This window comes from Pollicipes pollicipes, unplaced genomic scaffold, assembly GCF_011947565.3.
Source record: "Pollicipes pollicipes isolate AB1234 unplaced genomic scaffold, Ppol_2.1 Scaffold_7261;HRSCAF=8764_pilon_pilon_pilon, whole genome shotgun sequence".
Lineage (NCBI taxonomy): Eukaryota > Metazoa > Arthropoda > Thecostraca > Pollicipedomorpha > Pollicipedidae > Pollicipes > Pollicipes pollicipes.
Window position 1 is genome coordinate 642,732 of NW_023597054.1, and position 21,166 is coordinate 663,897.

The 21,166-nt window shown below is 53.3% G+C and overlaps 1 protein-coding gene across 1 annotated transcript in view; it reads left to right on the forward strand.

The window, feature by feature from the left end:
- Positions 1 to 20,744, forward strand: part of LOC119112290 (uncharacterized) — a 43,601-nt gene extending 22,857 nt beyond the window's left edge. Inside the window, exons 8-13 of the mRNA XM_037236402.1 lie at positions 5,233 to 5,519; positions 11,926 to 12,011; positions 12,377 to 12,516; positions 13,841 to 14,118; positions 16,717 to 16,850; positions 20,181 to 20,744. Coding sequence (XP_037092297.1) covers positions 5,233 to 5,519; positions 11,926 to 12,011; positions 12,377 to 12,516; positions 13,841 to 14,118; positions 16,717 to 16,850; positions 20,181 to 20,408 — 1,153 coding nt within the window. The 3' untranslated portion in view covers positions 20,409 to 20,744. The remainder of the gene's footprint in view (positions 1 to 5,232; positions 5,520 to 11,925; positions 12,012 to 12,376; positions 12,517 to 13,840; positions 14,119 to 16,716; positions 16,851 to 20,180) is intronic.
- The last annotated feature ends 422 nt before the right edge of the window (positions 20,745 to 21,166 follow it).

The following is a 21,166-nucleotide window of genomic DNA, read 5'->3' on the forward strand; positions in this document are numbered from 1 at the left end:
TGAGTGCTGCGTGAGCTCTGATATCCATATACTACATCTATCGGATGAGAAAGATGCAGACTAAATATGCAAGTAGCAATGCGGTCAAAAAACGGCTGAAAATTTGACTGGCCATATAAGAGACTGGCTGTTCGCTTCTGGTTGTGTTTGCATGATAATTTCAACGTTGGTTGTGCCGACAAACAACACCTGGGTAGCAGTGGGATTGCTTCCATTGGTGAGACACAACTGCGCGAACTGGTTTTCTCGGGACGGTCTGGCGCTCCCATTCTGCGTGCACTGAAGAGGCCGCTTGTCTTCCATGTATAAGACTCTGTTTATAACCCATGTCATATTTGAGGCAGCGAAGTCGGTTAACCATAATATATATAAACCATGCCATGACAAAACCTGACATGAAATGACATGAAAACAAAACATGACATGGGTATATAACCCACGCCATAGACAAAACGCCCCGTGAGGCAATTTTAGAGGACTTCATAACATGGACAATGTGAAGGAGACACTAAGAACAACATTTTTGGAAAGATTAAGGAGTATGTGCCCAGCAAAAATTATGTATATGTACGTATATATATATATATACATATATATAAAATAAGAGTGCAGATATTCAAGGCTACACAATGCAGCAAATTATTCATACATTTGAAGACATGGGCGTAGGAACGTTTTAAAAGGTGGGACGCCAAGCTCAGAGCGTGCTTCAGAAACTTTTCTGAAAAGCCAGCCCGATGACCGCGGGGGGGGAGGGGCAATGGGGTTAGAGATGGAGGCTGTTGTCGTTTTTCATTCAAATGTCGTGGCTGTTTTGCCAGATATGCACCTAGAGCTGTTTCTCACTGGTGCACAATCTTGTCTGTTCAACTGGTCTATGTCATTCGGCAAATAGGGCTGTTCAGCTCCCCAGAATTATTCTTCCATTTCAACATCGTCTTTCCTGAGGAGGCGAAATTCCACGCGCGGGTAGACATTTTGGTTCATTGAGGAGGCATCTGCCTCAATTTCTCCTTTAAAAACCAGGCCACAGAATGGAGACCCTTCTGTCATATATTCCTTACCTGGGCCCTGCTACCGTCCGCCGTCGGCGGGCACTGCCCTGAGCCGGCTGTCTCCCGCATGACTGACAGTATCAATATAATAACACCCGCAACAGTATTTTTTCCGAATTATCTTTCCTTATACCACACAATCGGAGAAAAAAGGCTTCGAGAGGCTGCCGGTCTTAGGTATGAATTGGCCCAACGGATATTTGATTGCCCATCATTCAACATAGACAACTTGATCTGGTTTTGCGTGTAGGCAGTGGCGTAGCCGGAGCCTAGCCAAGGAGGAGCACGGTGTTGAAAAAACCCTTATTGTGGTGACCTCCCTCCCCTCCCTAAAATGTCCCCGGATACGGCCTACTTGTTAACCATGGACACGATTTTCCTCGTTTTATTGTTTTTTATACTTTGCGACCAGAACAGGAATACAGAAGCTACCGTGAGACCAATTCTGTTTGTATTTTGGAGTCAATGACCTGCAAAAACTAGAAGGGGAGCGATTGCACGAAATAAATCACCGGCGCCCTTACTTTACAGTGGCTTTGTGGACTTTCTGAAACGATAGAATTCAGAAGCTTTCTCAGAATTTGTGTCTGAGCTCTACAGATATTAAGAACATCGCGACGGTACATTGTAGATCGATATGCTTGATCTAAATTTGAAAATAAAATTTGGTTGTGGACCGAGTGATGAACAAGATGTATCAACATGAGCAAGCCATGATTGGCTGGAAATGTTCAACATCCAGTCAGAAACGATTAGTGATACAATTAACGTAACGTGGTTTTTTGACATGCGCGCTCGCAAATCTTAGCGAAAGCAAATCCCCACACCACGCGTTGCAGTCTCCATAGTCCGCGGAGCGTTAGCCCAGTGATTAACTTCTAGCCGTGGCCTATCGGTGGACGAAAATGATGGCAATTCTGAAATAATTGCCTTCAGACACTTGCATGGATGAGTGATACAAGTTCTGTGGCATAATACTGAGGATGCGCACGCGCAAATCTTAGCGACAAAACTCCTCGACGCCGGCCGCTGCAGTCTCCCGAAGCCGCGCAGCGTTGGCCCAACAGTCAATACTAAGCCGTGGCCAACGGGTGTTCGAAAATGATGACGCTTCTGAAAGGAGTGCCTTTGAACGCTTCAGAACATCAAATCTCACATTTAGAAGACAGTGTGCGTTCATATTTCACGTGCGCGATTTTTAGGCTGATGCTAAGAGCGGATTGGCCGTTAAAGCGCCACAAGGTGACTCCGAAATCTGGTGAGGAAACTGGAAAAGTAAAGGTAGAGTCTCTCTTCGTGGTGTGTCTGTAATTGTTAATCTGTCCAGAAGACAGATTACCACGGCGCCCGCCGTCTCATGACACTTGCAGTGGCCGACGCCGTTCGGCGTTACGGAACGTGCAACCCAGGTCATCACTGTCCTTACACTCGAGGTTGTGGGCGGGCATGTCCAAACATGTCGATGTAATTTGTTTTACTGACCCATTCGGAAAAATTAGCGTTCTCAGCCAAACTGGGATGGGCTTGTGCGTTTTTTTTACAACTCATTTCGATCCGCTCTATTTAACAGTAATGGGACTACCACTCTACTCAATAATATTGAGACCCTTATTTCTTTCCGGGCAAGGGCCCCTTGAGTGGAGCACCCGGGGCACGTTAACGTTTGAGGCCAAAAGCTGAAGGGACATTCCGTCTTATCGCAAAGTGCCTTTTGGCTGTCATTCTGGTGACACGGGGCGGGGTCTCCTGATCGGTCTTGAGGCCATTAAAAGGATATATCATAACAAATTGTTCCCATCCCTGAAAAGGTAGGCCTTCTGGTCCGCGCAGTTGGCCCTGGATCAGCACAGAAACCGTCACTGACGCAACAACATCCCCGATCGCCGCAGGTGGTCCAATAATGACAGAATTGAGTACTAATAAAGACTATATAACATGGTTTGAACATGCGCGCTCGCAAGTCAGCAACGACAGCCTCGATACCCGGCGTTGCAGTCTCCACAGGCCGCGCGGTGTCGGCCTTGCGGCTGTAACACTTACTAGTGACTAGTGAGCAAACGAAAAAAAAATGACTGGTGAACTAGGTAAATCGGCATATATGTTTAATGTAGTGTGAAAGTAAGCCAAACTCAGCCTTCATCTGAAAAGTGGAGGGGGGCAGTGTACCTTGCTGGCCCTGTTGTTACGTCTGGCAAGAAAGCTCACTCACTTGAGCTGGATATATCCTGGAACAATTAAGGCATCGGCCTGTGTGGAATGACGCCATTTGCCCGGCGCAGGCCATGGTCTGAAAGTCGGAATGTCAGCGATGAACCACCCACAGGATGCGCCCTGGAGCCGTCCCAATTCAAACGCTGGACAACAAAACGTGCTGCCCGGATACATTTGGCTGTTCGGTTTGTACTTTCTTAATACTTGTTCGTATTTTTTTCATAAACAGTGCGTGCCAAGGGAGTTTCGTGGATGTTGATGATGAAAAATCGTATGAGCCTTGCTAACGTGCACTCGACAAAGCCGTCATTTCGTGGCTGATGAACTGATAATGAAAGGCTGGAAGGCTCGATGTCTGGTAGCTCCATCGGCGTGTCTTCTCCTGGTGGATACGTATCAGGAGACGGCTACCAAACACCGTCTCCGAGTCGAGCACCTGGCTCAGAGACACCGAGCGCGTCTCGATGCCAGGTGTTCGCCAGGTCTTGGCGGAGCGTGCCCCTCCCCCGACTCAGGATGCGCTCCGAGCGGGCATTCGGCTTCGAGGCATGGTCTGGCGCGGCACGAGGAGACCGGGACACTCGTGCGCCCCCGGCACGCCACTGACAGTAGCTGACTCAGGACGACCAGGTGACAGTCGCTCTCTGCACTGCTGGAGCACGGAAACGGAACGGTCGAGGCAGAGAGGGCGTATCAGCTCTGTGGGGTTTGATGTGCTTTGGTCAAGTTGAGAGAGCTCAACCAGCGTTTGCCATGATAAATTGGCTATTCTACTTTCGGCCCGGAGAGTGTGCGAAATTGAGGGGTTGTGCGGCGGTGGAGCGGCCCGTGTCGTCTTGTGTCAGGAGATCCGACAGGCTGTCGTGCTCTTCAGTCAGAGCGATGCTGCTCTGGCGTCAGGCGGCCGCTCAGCCTGTCACCGGCCACGTGTCCGTGACAGCTAACCGGCCCGTACGCCGGAATAGAGTCGAAATCATTTGCAAGTCGTCTTCAAACACTTCGGCCCGGTGGAGAAACGCGTGCAGAGCAACTCAAGGCAAAGTTGGCTAGCAGACCGCGAAGTCGCCTGACAGTATTTTAATAGATAGGATTTTTTGTTTGTTTGCTGCTCACTTATTGCGTTTGGCGGACTGCTCACGAAAAACTATCCCAGATATATGACACATTTTGAGTAGTGTCGTTTGACGGTTGGTCTCGTCTAAGGGCCGTTTGGTCGTGGACACCTTGTGGAGAACACGTGTGTCCCTTGTGTGAAGGCCTGTGACGTATTTATCCGCCGCCAGTCTGTGCAGTGACGTTTGCCTGTAAATGCTTATTTTGGTACGTGCGTGATGCAGATGGTCCAGATTGTATCCATCTGGTCTGTCAGTCCGTGTAAAGGCACCGAAGTTGTGCCCGGTGGGTGGATCGGATGCGGAGAGATTGTGCTTGCCCCTTTCACCTTGCCCTCTTAAGCGTACGCTACGCAGTGAACAAGACGCGCGCTCGCGCTTGCGGGCGCCCTCAACGGACAGTTGCTGTTTTGCCCGGTTGAGGAAGTGTATTACATAGCGTTTGCACTCGGCGTTTAAATGGTTATTCCACTGTGGGCCGGTCTTGTCGGCGCATGTTATACGTGTATGTGTGTATTGCAAGATGTGCATAAGCTCCTCTCGTTAAAGAAAGTTGAAGTGCTCATTTCATCATTTATGTAATCATGATGTTTAGCTAATACTGGAACTTCCAGTCTTTGCCCATTTCAAACCAGGCCTTCCAGTCGATGTTGACCCATTTCCTGTCTAGGTGACGTCATCAGTGGCTGTGGCACGTAGGCAACGCTTCTTTTGGTGGGGCCTGCTTCACACCGCCAAGGCCGTGAACCTAGCGCCCTTTGGACGCAGCGAGTCCGCGCCACGCATAGTAGCGCGTGGCGCCGCCGCCGGCCGCCGGTGCTGTCCTCTATGACGGTGTCATTTCGGCTCGGCAGGTCCTTGGTACTGCAGCACCTGTCGCCGGTGGATGAGGAGCGGCCGGCTCCGATTGCCCCTACTGCCGCCGACGCCGCCGACGCCGCTGCCGCCGACGCCGGTGTCAGCAAGCGCGGTGCAGCCGATGAGCCATCCGCCGACGGTCCGGACAGGAAGCGTAGCTGTCCGGACGAGCGGACGGCCGAGCCGGCCGCACCCGGACCCTCCGGCCTGGCGGCGGCCGTGTCCGGGTCGTCCGGCCTGACGGCCGGCGCGCCCCGTCCGTCCGGACACCCCGGACTGCCAGGTGAGAAGAGACGGCCGCGGGGACGGTGCGTCGGCGTCCCCCTCCCCTCGGCGGCGCTTGTGACTAGCCAGTGCCGTCGTCAGCGGGTCGTGCGAGACGGGCGCCCATTTCCTGCCGGCCGGCCGGTGGAGCTGGTGATAGCACGTACCCGGACTCCCGATATACCGGGCCCCGGAGGGGTTGGCGAGCAGACGCGCACGAGAGAGCCGGTCGATGTGGACGCGCTCGCTGTGTGAAGTGCTGGTCTGTTGTACCCTCCTGGTCCAGGTGTCAGCTTCCAGTTGAACTCGACGGCACTCTTGTGTGTTAAGGAGAGGCTATTTGCTTCCGTCCTCGGTGGACTCGGACTCGCACAACATACTTCTGTGTTGCACGTATTGCGTTGTGCTCGCTCCGTCGGCACACTCGTTTTTTATACATATGTCAGTTGAATGCTCGTTGAGTCAGCGTCGTGCATTATACTAGGAGGTGCTGGTTAAGGACGTTGTAATGGTAACATTATATTGGCGGCTCTGAAGGCTTTGATTTGTGTCCGCTCGTCCTTGGTGTATAGAAGGCCGCTAACTCAACATAAAAATTCAGGAGTAGGAGCGTTTGCGAGAAGAATTATGCATATAGATAGACAGTAGTACTAGCCTTATTCGTCGTAGAAAAACCTGGAGAATTGATATGTTGATGCGATGATATTTCCCCGACATACTTCTGTCGGAACAAATAGCAGTAGCGAATTCAAAATAGCCAGCCGATGACCCTCCTGGATTTTTAGTCGTTTTTTATTGCGGGCCACAGTTTTAACAGGCGACCAACATTCAGTGATGAAACGAATTCAAGTAGGCAGACATCACGCGTCAGTCAAACATGCAAACAATTGCAAGTAAACAGGCATCACGTGTCACTGATACATGTAAATTTATTTACATGTAGAACTGATGCATGTAAAGACAAATAGTTTTACATTAAATTACACATGTAAAGCTATTTCAATGGAGCGGGCATTGCGCATCACGCGTCAGGTATCCCGCGGTGGGCCCGCCTCCCCGCCCTCTCACCCCAACACACCGGTGTTGGTCCACCCCACCCGTACCGGCGTCCCAAGAAGCCCCATCCGATGTCCCAGCCGCCGCGCCCCCGACGCCAACCTCCCGGGTCAGTCCCCCACTTGAACGCCGAGCCCGACCCGTTACGCGCTCCGGCCGTCGCGCCCCGCGTTCGCTCTGTCACCGCTGTTCCGCTGGATGGCCTCCCTCCACTCTGAATGAATCCCGCGAAATGAATCCCCAGTTCGGTGAATCAAAAACAAACCACTGATAGCCACCGTTCAAGCAACATTATTTAAGAACTCTGACTCTTTTAATTATAGCCTTTTGATCAACGGTTACTGCCTCCGCACACATAACGTAAACGAAACAACGCGCCGAGGCCGTTCGGCTTGTTTGTCTCAAATAACCTTTTGCATCGTCAAGTTCATTTTAATGAGAATTTCCATTCAGTTGCAATGAACGTAAAATTAGCACATTTAGCCCTTACTCTTCTTTCTATATGCTTAAGCCCTACTAACCCTGTCTCCTCAGCTGATCTCTCCGCCTTACTCGCACAAATTCCCTCGCTCCGTCTCCTTGGGGATCTGAACGCCCATCATCGCGCATGGGTTGTAACACGACGCAAACAAGGGGAGAGTTTTACAGACACTCATGGACACTTACGACCTCATATGTATCAACAGACTGACGCCTACGCATGCTCATCACCACGGAGGCACAGTGACGCACGCTGGTATAGATGTGGCCTTGACAATACCACGCATAGCACCACTCTACGTACAATGTTCAACCGGACCCGCTTATTAGTGACCATTACCCAATCCACATGAATGTAGAGGTCCAATGAGGGCAAACAGACTTTAATTTACTTCCCCGATGGAATGTTTGCAAAGCAGACTGGGCATCTTTCCAAAATCAAATAGATGAGGTACACCATCCAGGCACAATTCCCGAACTCCCTACATTTCTAGACAATGCCTTAGCCACAGCGCACCAGTTTGTTCCACACACTCATCGTCGACCAGTGCACAAGCATGCGTCCTGGTGAAACGATGAGTGTCAGCGCGCAGTAGCTTTACGACGCCGTGCTATGCGTGCCTTTCGTAATCGCACTTGCATAGCTCATAAAGAAAAGGTTCGCAGAGCTAAACATGAAGCCGATATAATCATTAAACGTGCAAAACAGGAAAGATGGGAGTAATTTTCAAATACGTTCAACCGCTTTACCCCCGTATGTACAAATTGGTCACCGGTTCGGTGTTTCACAAACAAACACACGCCACATTATAAAACCCCGCACATTGTAGTCAGCAACCAACACTACAGCGTCCCATTCGAAGTCGCCACGAAATTAGCCGCACGCTTCGCCCGTGTATCATCATCCGAGCGGTATTCCCACCAGATCACTAACACGCTTAATGCCACACTGCTCGCACTCAACTTCACATCTGCTAACACTGAGACATTCAACGTAATCTTCACACCTTACGGATTAGACCCTGCTATCAGTAAGTGCGGAAACACTTTTGTCGATCCAGACCAGTTGGCCTACCCTTTCCTTAGAAATGTCACTAGGTTTGGACTCATCAACCTTCTGACGGCTTTTAACGATATATGGGTTAACAGATCCTTCCCTCCCTCATGGCGCTTCAGCACACTTTTTTCCCCATACTCTAAGCTTCCCTCTGAACCTTCGAGCTATCGCCCCATCCCTCCTACCAGCTGCGCTTCTAAAATATTCGAACGAATGGTCAACGGTCGTATTAGGGTGTTCCTAGAGTCGAATCACCTTTTACCTTTTCAGAATGGCTTCCGTCCCGACCGCTCCACGGCGGACAGTCTGATCCACGGGACGCATACGAGATGTTCTCTGCCCGTCTCCCTGGCCCGTCAAGAGACGCTGTTGTTGTTTTGAGTGCGGGCTCGGGCGCCACGTATGGGGGCGTCGGTGTCGTTGTTGGCCGGTGGGTGGGTTAAACCTGTGCTGGCGAGCAGCAACCGACCTGGGCACTGAAGGCATTGCAAGGCGAGATTGTGTGTGATATGACAGAGAGATTCGGCTGTAACCCACAAGCAGTATCTCTCGTTCAGTCGTGGGTGTGGTGCGCGATGCTGTCGAAGTTGCAGGAACAGCTTGCCTTCGTCTGACGTCGCTCACAGAGAACAAATTTTACATTCTTTCCAGTGTATATTTGTACAGAACAAAATGTGTCGGAGCTAAAATCAACAAGAAGCACCAAAGTTTCAGACATGGACGCCATGGGAGGATTTTGTGATGCTAGGTTATCAGTGCTGCATGATCATTTACAGTTGATATGTGTTAAACTCCAAACCAGCGTATCTGTTGGGGGAGCTTTTGTGATTAAATAATTTGTATTGCAGAAGGAAAGACAATTGTTCTTACTTGCCAATTTCAGTCATAAATGGTAATGTCAGGCCACTGCGGTGAGTTCAGGGCAAGATTCATATGCATGTTATAGTTCAATAATAAAGGTTTCGAGTGAGCAAACCATGATTGCTGGCGCAGGTTATGATGGTAGTAATTCTTGAGCAATCATTTGTTGGTGGGACATACAGTCATCTATTTTCTATGGTACAATGCACCAATTTTGAAAAAGGTCAAAATGGGTACTGCCAATTCTAGTGAATGCATATCTCAAGGACATAACTTTTGGGCTGTTCATATATGATGGTCTTCAACACAATTTACAGATATACGTCATCGATTGGCTCTCAATTAATGGTGTGCAGGGTACAATGATATAATCCAACAATTTCATGTTGAGCGGCTTGTTTACTAAACAGAAGAATTATGTTTAGAATCCAGAGTAGTCTTTTCCAGTTACAAGTGTGCCTCTATCATCACATGTGGTGCTTCAACATCTTCAAATGTGTAGCATTTCTTTTAACCAGCTCCTCCCATTGCGTTGAAGGTTGGGCTGCTCTCAGCATGACAAATTAACTTGTCTACCTTATTTAGTTCCAAAAGCAAGTGTGGATAGCATATGTGTTGTTCTATTTCAGCTTGCTTCAGTTACCCAGGTCATTTCAAACTGGATCAATAAAAGATTATTTTTCAGCAGATGCAATGGATCACTACAGGCTGCAAATATACAAGCATGTAAATAATTGGCATTGCATACTGGGCGTTTGCATGAATTAGGTCATTGGGAATAAAGTTGTCTATGACTTATTGACTTATCTTCCTTGTTTTTTATTGAGAATTGAATTGGGGGTGTCCTCAAGATCAAAGAAGGTCACTTCTCAGCCCTCAGAGCCATGCTAAGGGACGCATGAATGTTTGTCAAAATGGCCGAATCATACGTGAAGCCGCAGTTTTGTATAGTTCGTCACTAAAGAGTTGTATACTTCTGCAGTTAGCTGCAATTGACGGGTCTCCAAGATCAAGCGTTATCAGTGAGCTGTGTTATTGTGCAGCATTATTTGACGCATTATTTCTGTCATTTCATGTCCGATTTTATATTGAAAAGTGCTCGTTCGCTAATCCTCCACTCACTTTGTTTGGAATTTGCATTTAAAAGACTGCTTGTCGGACAAAGTTATCCATGTTGCAGTTGCCAGCTGAAGTGAGCGAAAATTTAATTATAGTTTGCAACAGAAGTCAACCCGACATGAGCCAAAATACTGGCTGTGGGGCATGACCATTACCAAAACAGCGACGAAATTTGCAACGCATGGTCAGGCACAATATACCTTCTGGTATTATCAAGAAATGTCCTCACAAACTGTTTGACCAGGGATGTCTTAGGTGCAACATTGCAAAATAACCTGATTGGTTTGCATTTTATTTGCTTCGCGTGAGCCCAGTTTGCATTTATTGCTCTCCATTAACGTCAAATTTGAAGGCGTTCAAATTGCTTTCCAACACTCGACACGGGCTCAGGCCATGGTGTCGACAACGTTTGACCCCAACTACGCACGGTCAACATACTGTGATCTGAAGAGACACGGCCAGCGTATAAGCGCACATGTCCGCCACTGCATACAGCACGTCACGCACGCTGGAGTGGCCTTCGGTCGATGGGCTTTCCGCTTTGTGTAGGATTGATTCCAAATCTCGGCAAGCAGCACAGGTGGTGGCCTGCACCCGCCTCCACAGTGGAGGCACGCGCATCGCCTATAAATATAGCGAGCACGGGACTTCCCATTCCAAGCACGGGACTTTCCATTCCAAGGAACGTCAATGCTCGAATGGGAAGCGACCAATATCGTTACAAAAACGGCCTCGACTGTCACGTCCTCGTAACATAAACCGCAGTGAGCGGAACCTTGAAAATCGCTCAGGCATGTGGTTCGGTCGGCAGGGATGACTATCTTCTCAATACGGTCGCTGCCTAGCATTGCTTGTGTAGTTATGAATGCAGTCGGGACGATTGCAGAGCACGTAAATCGATCAAAATTCATCGAATTTGATCGAGTGATCAATGTGCTGTGCCCAAATGTATTGCCCAGTGAGAGAAACATATTCTTTAACTCTAAAATGTTTCAGTGCTTGTGCAGTGTAAGGCACGGTAGGTACTAAAACGGAATTGAGATAACCCTTTGACAATAAGTACGCATGTCATCTTTATAAGGTAGGTTGTGTTCTATATTAATTTTCTGTCAGGACCTTTCTTACAGAATCGAAAATTTTGAAAATAAAGCGACACCAGATTCTAACCCGTGTTGACAGCGGGCTTTTACCCAGCACACACGTGATCAAATGGCACACATCTTTCACATTTTGACCGAACAAATAACGATAAATAAAAGGCGAAAGGGCAAAACACAATCCAAAGGTAGGGCGGAAGGTGTATCATGTTTTGGCGACTTAGAAAGGCCTTTCCGGGTTCGGTTTAGCGAGCACGTCCCGGACGCAACTGAAACCAAAGATCACCCCGATCACAAAATTTGTGAATCAATCCACATGCGCTCTGAAACATCTGCTGAATAGAAATATGTTATAGTGGAGAATACTGTAGTCTACCTGTACAGAGCTAGTGTGTTTTATCGCCTGTGATTTATTGTAATTTTTGATCAGAGTATGGGAAATGTTTGCCATTTGATCACTTGTTTGCAGGGGAAAAACAGCTGTCAATAATGGCTGTCATCTGGTGTCCGCTTCATCTGGTGTGAACTTGAACATTCCGTTAGCAAAGTCCGTGACCGAAAATTGATTATAAATGCAACCTACTAAAAGAATGGCATGCATATAATTATTGTGAGGACATCTTGATTCGCTTTTGGTAGAAACGAATTCTGGTGCATAGGATTAGAGTAATCGGTGTATCGGATGATGCATCGATTTGTCATCTTCATTTCTTCTTGTGGATTTCTTACCATGACCGGATTGTCATTTCTTGCAGAAAGAAAATATAGGCTGAAGGAGCAGTTGTACCACGTCCTGGCTGAGGTTGGAGCACAAAGGGAAAAACCATATGAGTGGAAAGATGTAAGTATTCCATGGCCAGTTTCGTGTGTTTGATGTCTTCAAGAATCCGGGACTTAACGCATCCATAGCAGCAGTAGGGCACGCATCCTGTTCAAGCGAAACAAGTGAGGCATCAAAGGCCATGTCTCAGTTGATGCTTTGTGGGCACACTAGGTCGATTACGGACATGCCATGGTACATTCCAATCTGACAACGAGACGGAGTGGACGGCCAGTTGTATTCGCTCAGCATCCATACTGGCGTGCGTAGAGAACATCACGGCGCCGGCGCGCTGCCGGGTCTGCCGGCGGAAAGCTGAACCGAGGCGAACCGTGTGCTGTCCGCTGGGTGGGCCGGCCCTGGTGACGCCGCGTGCGCGTCCGCAGGTCATCATCATGTTTATCCGGTACCTGGCGCAGCGGCGGCCGAGCCTGCTGGACCCGCAGGACCGGAGCCGCGTCATCTGCGGGGGCGATCCGCTCGGCCGGGTGTTCGGCGTGCGTCACTTCACCAAGGACGAAACTAAGTATGGGAGCCGCGCCGCCGCCGCCCCACGTCAGTGCATTCGGGCCGGTATTCGCCGGCCGGCGGCCCGCCGCGACTCGCCGCGGCTCGGAGTCGTCACGGCTCTGGATAGCTGCCCCCTTCCCCCCCGCCCTTCCGGCCTTTCGGCGGTGGCTTCCGGCCTTTCGGTCTCAATATCAAGGCCTTTCCGGGTTCGGTTTAGCGAGCACGTCCTAGACGCAAATGAAACCAAAAATCACCCCGATCACAAAATTTTGTGAATGTGAAATGATATTGAGACCCTTATTTCTTTCCAGGCAAGGGCCCCTTGAGTGGAGCACCCGGGGCACGTTAACGCTTGGCTGACTTAAGGGCTGAAGGGACATTCCGTCCTACCAACGCAAAGCAACTGAAGGCAAAGTGGGTTAGCAGACCGCCAAGTCGCATCACATTATTGTAATAGATAGCATTTTTGGTTTGTTTGCTGCTCACTTATTGCGTCTGGCGGACTGTTCACGAAGGACATATGACGCATCTTCGAGTAGTGTCGTTTGACGGTTGGTCTCGTCTAAGGGCCGTTTGGTCGTGGACACCTTGTGGAGAACACGTGTGTCCCTTGTGTGAAGGCCTGTGACGTATTTATCCGCCGCCAGTCTGTGCAGTGACGTTTGCCTGTAAATGCTTATTTTGGTACGTGCGTGATGCAGATGGTCCAGATTGTATCCATCTGGTCTGTCAGTCCGTGTAAAGGCACCGAAGTTGTGCCCGGTGGGTGGATCGGATGCGGAGAGATTGTGCTTGCCCCTTTCACCTTGCCCTCTTAAGCGTACGCCACGCAGTGAACAAGACGCGCGCTCGCGCTTGCGGGCGCCCTCAACGGACAGGTGCTGTTTTGCCCGGTTGGGGAAGTGTATTACATAGCGTTTGCACTCGGCGTTTAAATGGTTATTGCACTGTGGGCCGGTCTTGTCGGCGCATGTTATGCGTGTATGTGTGTATTGCAAGATGTGCATAAGCTCCTCTCGTTAAACAAAGTTAGTTTGAATGCCAGAAGTGCTCATTTCATCATTTATGTAATTTTGGTGTTTAACTAATACTGGAGAACTTTCAGTCTTTGCCCATTTCAAACCAGGGCTTCCAGCATATGCTGACCCGTTTCCTGTCTAGCTGACGTCATGAGTGGCTGCGGCACGTAGGCGACGCTTCTTTTGGTGGGCCTGCTTCACACCGCCAAGGCCGTGAACCCAGCGCCCTTTGGACGCAGCGAGTCCGCGCCACGCATAGTAGCGCGTGGGCCGCCGGCCGCCGGTGCTGCCCTCTATGACGGTGTCGTTTCGGCTCGGCAGGTCCTTGCTGCTGCAGCACCTTTCGCCGGTGGATGAGGAACGGCCGGCTCCGGTTGCCGCCGCCGCCGCCGCCGACGCCGACGTCGACGCCAATGTTAGCAAGCGCGGTGCAGCCGATGAGCCATCCGGCGACGGTCCGGACAGGAGGCGTAGCTGTCCGGACGAGCGGACCGCCGAGCCGGCCGCACCCGGACCCTCCGGCCTGGCGGCGGCCGTGTCCGGGTCGTCCGGCCTGACGGCCGGCGCGCCCCGTCCGTCCGGACACCCCGGACTGCCAGGTGAGAAGAGACGGCCGCGGGGACGGTGCGTCGGCGTCCCCCTCCCCTCGGCGGCGCTTGTGACTAGCCAGTGCCGTCGTCAGCGGGTCGTGCGAGACGGGTGCCCATTTCCTGCCGGCCGGCCGGTGGAGCTGGTGATAGCACGTACCCGGACTCCCGATATACCGGGCCCCGGAGGGGTTGGCGAGCGGACGCGCACGAGAGAGCCGGTCGATGTGGACGCGCTCGCTGTGTGAGGTGCTGGTCTGTTGTACCCTCCTGGTCCAGGTGTCAGCTTCCAGTTGAACTCGACGGTACTCTTGTGTGTTAAGGAGAGTCTATTTGCTTCCGTCCTCGGTGGACTCGGACTCGCACAACATACTTCTGTGTTGCACGTATTGCGTTGTGCTCGCTCCGTCGGCACACTCGTTTTTTATACATATGTCAGTTGAATGCTCGTTGAGTCAGCGTCGTGCATTATACTAGGAGGTGCTGGTTAAGGACGTTGTAATGGTAACATTATATTGGCGGCTCTGAAGGCTTTGATTTGTGTCCGCTCGTCCTTGGTGTATAGAAGGCCGCTAACTCAACATAAAAATTCAGGAGTAGGAGCGTTTGCGAGAAGAATTATGCATATAGATAGACAGTAGTACTAGCCTTATTCGTCGTAGAAAAACCTGGAGAATGGAGATGTAGATGCGTTGATATTCCCGCAACATACTTGTGTCGAAACAAATAGCAGTAGCGATTTCAAAATTGCCTGCCGATGACCCTCCTGGATTTTTAGTCGTTTTTTATTGCGGGCCACAGTTTTAACAGGCGACCAACATTCAGTGATGAAAACGAATTCAAGTAAGCAGGCGTCACACGTCAGTCAAACATGCAAGCAATGCCAAGCGAACAGGCATCACGCATCACTGATACATGTAAATTTATTTGCGTGTAGAATTGGTGCGTGTAAAGACAAATAGTTTTACATTAAGTTATGCATGCAGAACTATTTCAACTGAGCAAGTATTGCGCATCACGCGTCAGGTACCCCGCGTACATGCCTCTTTCATACATGCCTGATGCCTGTTTGAGACATGCCTCTTTCATACATGCCTGATGCCTGTTTAACTGAAATTGTTTGAATACCTAATTTATGCGTGATTCGCGATGCCTGTTCATTTGAAATCGCTTGCATGTACGCGTATTTTTCGCGAGTTCTGATCCATAGATATGCGCCGTGTCGTAGTAATGGCTGGCAATTGTTCTTATCTTAATCCCCTGAATGTTGGTGGCCTGTTAAAACTGTGACTTACCGTTTTTTTAAAAAAAAAACTGAATGGCATCATCGGCAGGCAATTTTCAGTTTCCTACTGCTATTTGCTTCGATAAAGAGATGCTGCGGAAATATCAACGCATCTATATCCACATTCACCTGGTGTTTCTACGAGGAATAAGGCCTCTACTACTGTATTATCTATGAAACATTTCAGCTCGTAATGCCGAAAAACCAGGAGCTGAATATCTTTCTTTCTAATTTGAGGTACCTCGAGCGTTTGTTTGCCTTTTGGTGTGCATTGCAGCTTGCCGTCGTTTCCCATGTGAGCGTACGTGCGTACAAAAGTCACTCTCGATGATGTGCTGTCAACAAATGCCGTTTGGTGGCCGCGCTCTCGCTCTCGCTCTCTCGCTCTCTCTGTACACACATTGTTCATTATGCAGTGAACACGTAAGTCATCCGTGTCGTGATCGAGCACCTCTGTACACCTGTTGTTGTTATTCCCTGTGCGCAGTTTGGCAGCGAATCAGTTCATCCAGACACGTACGCCTAACCCAGCTGTGGTCTTGTCTCAGTGTCCGTTTGGATGCTGGCCGATGAACATTGTGCTAGTGTGCTGCGTTCCCGACAAATAGTGCGTTGACTTGCGCGAGCACGGCAAACTGCGATCTAACCGCACTATACGCACCATTGATGCCTGCTCCTTGGCCTGAAATGGAGTGGAGCCGGCGCCGCCCAATGTAAGCTGTGCGTGCACTGGCATGTCTATGTGCGTGCGTGTACTGTCATAATGTGTACTGTCATACCGCTGAGCCGTGGTCACCGCAGTGGCGTCGCGCGCGCGCGGGGAATGGGGGCCCATGACGCCCGAGACACGGCCAGGCTGTCCCTGGGCCGCCGGCGAGTGCGGCAGCCGGGCCCCGGGGTGGCGCGTGTCCAGCACACATTATGCTCAGTGCTCTACCGCGTCCGTCGCGTGCCGCCCGCCGGGCCCGCGCGCGGCGTCGGTCGTGTTGACACGTGCGTACGCCGCCGTGCTGTGTGTTTGTATGTCTGTGTGTACATGTCTGTGTGTGTGTGTGTGTGTGTGTGTCAGTATGCCTGACTGAGGAGCGGAGGTCTGTCCCTGTGTGTGTGGGTGTGGTTGTGGGTGTGGGTGTGTTTGGGTGTGGGTGGGTGTGGTGTGTGTGTGGGTGTGGGTGTGGGTGTGTGTGGGTATGTGTGTGTGGGTGTGGGTGTGTGTGTGTGTGTGGGTGTGTGTGTGTGTGTGTGTGTGTGGGTGTGGGTGTGTGTGTGCGCGCGCGTGTGCATGTGCTCGCGCTGACTGGCGCCGGACGCCTGCGATGGTGCAGGGACAGGCGGCGGGGCGGCCCCGGCCGAAGAGCCGGTCGAATCCGGTGACGACACGGACGACCACCGTCGGACGTACGCCCACGAGATGGAGCCCGTCGACTGCTCGGACGTCGGTGACGCGGAGAGCTCGGGGGTATGTTTGGCGGCGCCGCTCTGGCCACGCACTGGTGCACTCGTGCTGTGGATGTGACGTCCCGGCCCGCGCCCCACACTCTGCGCTGGCACCGCGCCCCACGTCTGGTCGGCCCATCCTCTGGACGGCGTTGGGTGTTTTCTTTTTATACTGGTGTAGAGCGCAGGCCGAGCTCTCGTGGCTTTCCATAGATGTGTGGACGCTCGTGGTTTAGTTGGCTTCCCATGGGGATGGGCATCTCGGCACTGGTCTTGGTCACGCTGCCATCCGGTACCTGTCACCCTGTTGGTTGCTGGCCCTGCCTGATGGACCCGGTGTGGGGCGCGGTTGCGATGCCAGTAACTTATCAATCGTTCATGGGATTTGTAATTGCAATGGGACATCCACGTTGGTTTCCTTTTTATGTCCAAACGAGAGCACTGCTCTTTCCTTCCTTTGATTTCGTTCTCGGGACTGCTACGGGCCATTCTTCGCCTCCACCACCATGCTGGTTTTCCATTGGCGCTGGATGGTTGTGGCACTCCTCACAGGACACACCAGTCGTAACAGCAGTGCTTTGTCTCCTGCCGACTGCCCGTGTTGTCACAAATACCGTGCAAAACATTTGTGCCTGGTCATTTCGCAGGCTGATGTCGCGTGTTGCTTGTTTTCGTCGTCCCCTCGGACTTAACATAGCACACGGCTGGTCATAGCATCTCACCGTCGCTCACCTGTAGTGTAGGCGCCGTTACACCGGTTACAGGGGTGTAACGGCGCCTACACCACAGGTCAGCCACGACGACCTTGGGGTTCATCCATCGCATCGTGGAGGGTCTCGCGCAGGGAGCCAAGGGTCTACCGGGGAGTCAAGCTGAAGGGGGTCAGCCGGTGGCCGAGCTCGCCGTGGCAGCGCCGTCTCCGGCGCGTGGCCACCTTCCGAGTCCGCCTCCGGACGCTGCAGCACTGTTTTCCGGCTGCGCCAGCTGAGCGGACCCTGGGACGCTGTCTTCGGCTGAGGCTGCTCGGCTGACCTCCGGCCGCCGCCGGCAGCGCCACCGCTTTGCGTGATGTGACGACGTGTTGGACGCCGCTGCGGCGAATGTGACGCGGCTAACGGCGCGGCGCCGGGGGCTGCGGCAGCTCGACACGGGACGACGCGGCCCTGCCTGCGGGCGAGCGCGCTGCGTAGCACGCGTCGTTGCGACCGGCTGCAGGCCGGCTCGAAATGCGAATTGGAGCGACCTTGGTGGCGAGCTCCGCGCACGCTGCAGCGCTCCGACCTCCTCGGCCGTGCTCAGGCAAGACACACATCGTCCGCCGGTGTTGGCCGCTGCAGACGGCGCCTGGATGGATCGGGAGGCGGGACCTCGCGCTCTGAGAGGTTTCCGACGATGCGACCAGCACAGGTGTGCGCTGCGTTCGTGAGCGTCTGGTGCACGAAAAGGCGGCGCGCGGCCCGCGCTGTTGCGTTCACAGAGGGACGGCTTGACAAAGAGGAAAAGCACGCGCGTTGGCAAACCCGCGCTACTGCGCCGACAGGGCCCAAGGGCAGCTGAGGGAGACCACGCGCGCTGCGAAGCGTGCGCTGCCTCGTCCATGAGCGCCGCTCAGCCACTGCTGGCAGGAGCCCGACCCGATGGACACGACTGCAAATGGCCGTGTGTCGTGGTGTGTCCACGCCGCGCCACCCCCGGCGCCGTTGCGCGCGACTCGGTCCCGGGTGGCGCCAGCGCCCCGGAGGCTCGGCAGGCTCAATCCCCTCGAGAGATTTAAAACACTACTGCCTCATAGTGCCACTGCTACTGTGATGGGTATGCAAGAGAAGTGCGAATTGCTGTTTCATCCATTATTGTTTGGTGTGACGGTGTGGGCTGGTGCCGCGCGTCCGATCGACGCTGATTATCGCCACTGATCAGTGAGGAAGGGAACCGCGTCATTGTATGGCATCCATGACTGTTCTGCGTGACGTGACGTGACGTGACGATGTCGTGGTGCCGTTTATCTGCCCCGTCAGTGCGGCGTTTGTTGCGTTGGTGCCACGCACCATCCGCTGTGCGCTGCTGTAGACGGCACTCTGCGGACGCGAACGCCGCGAGAGTGGAGAGCTGTGCTGTGCTGCGTCCGTCTGGGGACCGGCGGTCCGGAGGGAGGCGCCCGGTCCCCACCCTGCCACGCTGTCGGGCGCCGTCCGCGGCCGCCGCCGCCGCCGTTACGACACGTCCTTGGTGTCGGGCTCTGGGAACGGGGCTCGCTCGGCGCCGTCAGTGGTGTGCTGCTTTGTCGGGAGGTGTTTTAGCGCCAGGGGCGTGGATTTTGTCACAACCCCATGCATTGGGGTGTAGATTGTGAGATGGATGCTGCCATAGCATCCAGTGCGTACGTCGCTCGCGTTGGTCAGTATTGACCATGTGTGACAATGACCATAGATGGTCATATTTGACTACTTACACATGTCCCCTCGATGACTGCGTAGATTATGAGTGCAGTTGGAAGCGTGTTTTATTGGCTCTGTTCGAACAGACGGTGCGTTAAAACGCCGTGCATTAGGTAGGTGCCGTCCAAAGTGAGCGGCTACCATGGACGTCGAGACTGTACGGTTGCACCTGTGAGACAGTGCCCGCGGTATCCCCCGCATGCTCGCTCCTTTGGGCGCGATCCGTGGTGTGATCCCCGCATGACCTGGTCTGCACAGGGCGTGGGGAGCACGCTTGAAGGTGCGAGGAATGGTGGTGGTGGTCAGTGATGAAGCCGCTGGCGATCTGACCCGGGCACAGGAGCCTTGTGGTCGTTATCCTCTGCAGCCCCGACTTCCACTGTGTGTTTCCGCTTTGTCGTGCACCACGGCTGCTCTCCTGTCCCCATGGCGCCATGTGCGCGCTTTCCGCGCCCCTTGTTCCCCCAGCACCTGTTTTCGGCTCCGCTGTTGTTGTCCATTGACCACCGTGTCGGGTTTTCCGCCTGTCCCGGTGCTGGTGTCGGCACGAAGGTCGTTCCGTTCTTGGTTGCATGTCGCGTGCGGAGCTCCTCCACCCGTGCGAGTGATGTCAGCGCAGAGCTGTTGCCCTGCTGCCGGTGCGTCACGCTCGCGCTGTCCGCCCTCCCCGTCTGTGGGAGGAGCCGTGCCGGCACCTTAGCGGTTGTCCTGTGGTCATCACAAGTGCGCGCGTCCGCTGCGCCTCCCGGTATCGATGGCGGCACCCCAGTTGTTCCGTGGCGACCGGGCCGTGCGCGCGCCCGTCCACCAGACGTGACAGCCCAGGGCCGACCGTCGTGTCCGGCGCCTGTGGTGCCCGGTGTCCGGCACCGCGCCTAACGCCCCCCCCCCCCCCCCCCCGCTCCGCCGTCGGTCAGCTGTCGGACGAAGACTCGCCGCTCCAGCTGATGTACGTGACCGCCTGGTGTGACGACCCGGGTGAGGTGGCCGACCAGGAGACGTCCTGTTCGGACAGGGAGCCCCGCGGCACCTGGCAGTGTCCTGACGACAGGTGCCGACACACCAACAGCGCGCGCCACTCCGAGTGCGACCACTGCTGGGCGGTGGGTGGCCGACACTCCCGGTCCCGTATGGAGGCAGGCTGAGCTGCAGAAACGGCTGTAATCAACAGTGGCAGGCAGGCAGGCATGTGTCTAGAACCCAAAACACCCCAGGATCCCGAGTAATGAGTAACCGTATGGGATCCTGGATCCACCCCTGGGATCTTGGATCCACCCTTGGGATCCTGGACCCATCCTTGGGATCCAGGCACGTGTCTAGACTGGTTGGATCACTCCCTGTGACATACAGGGCACTGTTAAAACGGGTTGCAATAACTCGTGCCATTGAAGAAAAGGCCCTTACATCTGTGCGCATTACTCGTTGCCGTTCGGAACCACCGTTAAGTACAAGGTTACGGAGATGGCCGGTACATGCCGTCGTTGTGCGCCCTTACCTTGTGGACGGGGGGATAAGCGCGGCAGCGATGGCCTCGGCGGTGATCGTGCTCGAGACTACGTGACCTGACGTGTGCTGTCTCGGCGGCAGACGCGCCCTGCCTGGGTGGTGGAGCCGCGCCGGAGGAAGCGGCGCGAGCGCGACCAGCGGCGCGCCGACTCGGGCCTGACGCGCACCGCCAGCCCCGCGGCGGCGCCGCCCACGCCGGACAAGGCGGCCACGTGTCTGATCTGCTGCGAGCGGCCATGTAACGCGGCCATCATCCACGGCCGCGCTGGCTGCAACGTCACGTGCTACGGCTGCGCGCGCCGCCTGTGGAAGCGGCGCGACCGCTGCCCGTCGTGCTGCCGGCGCATCCAGAAGATCGTTGTGATGAAGTACGGGTGACAGCGCGCCGTCGGCGGGG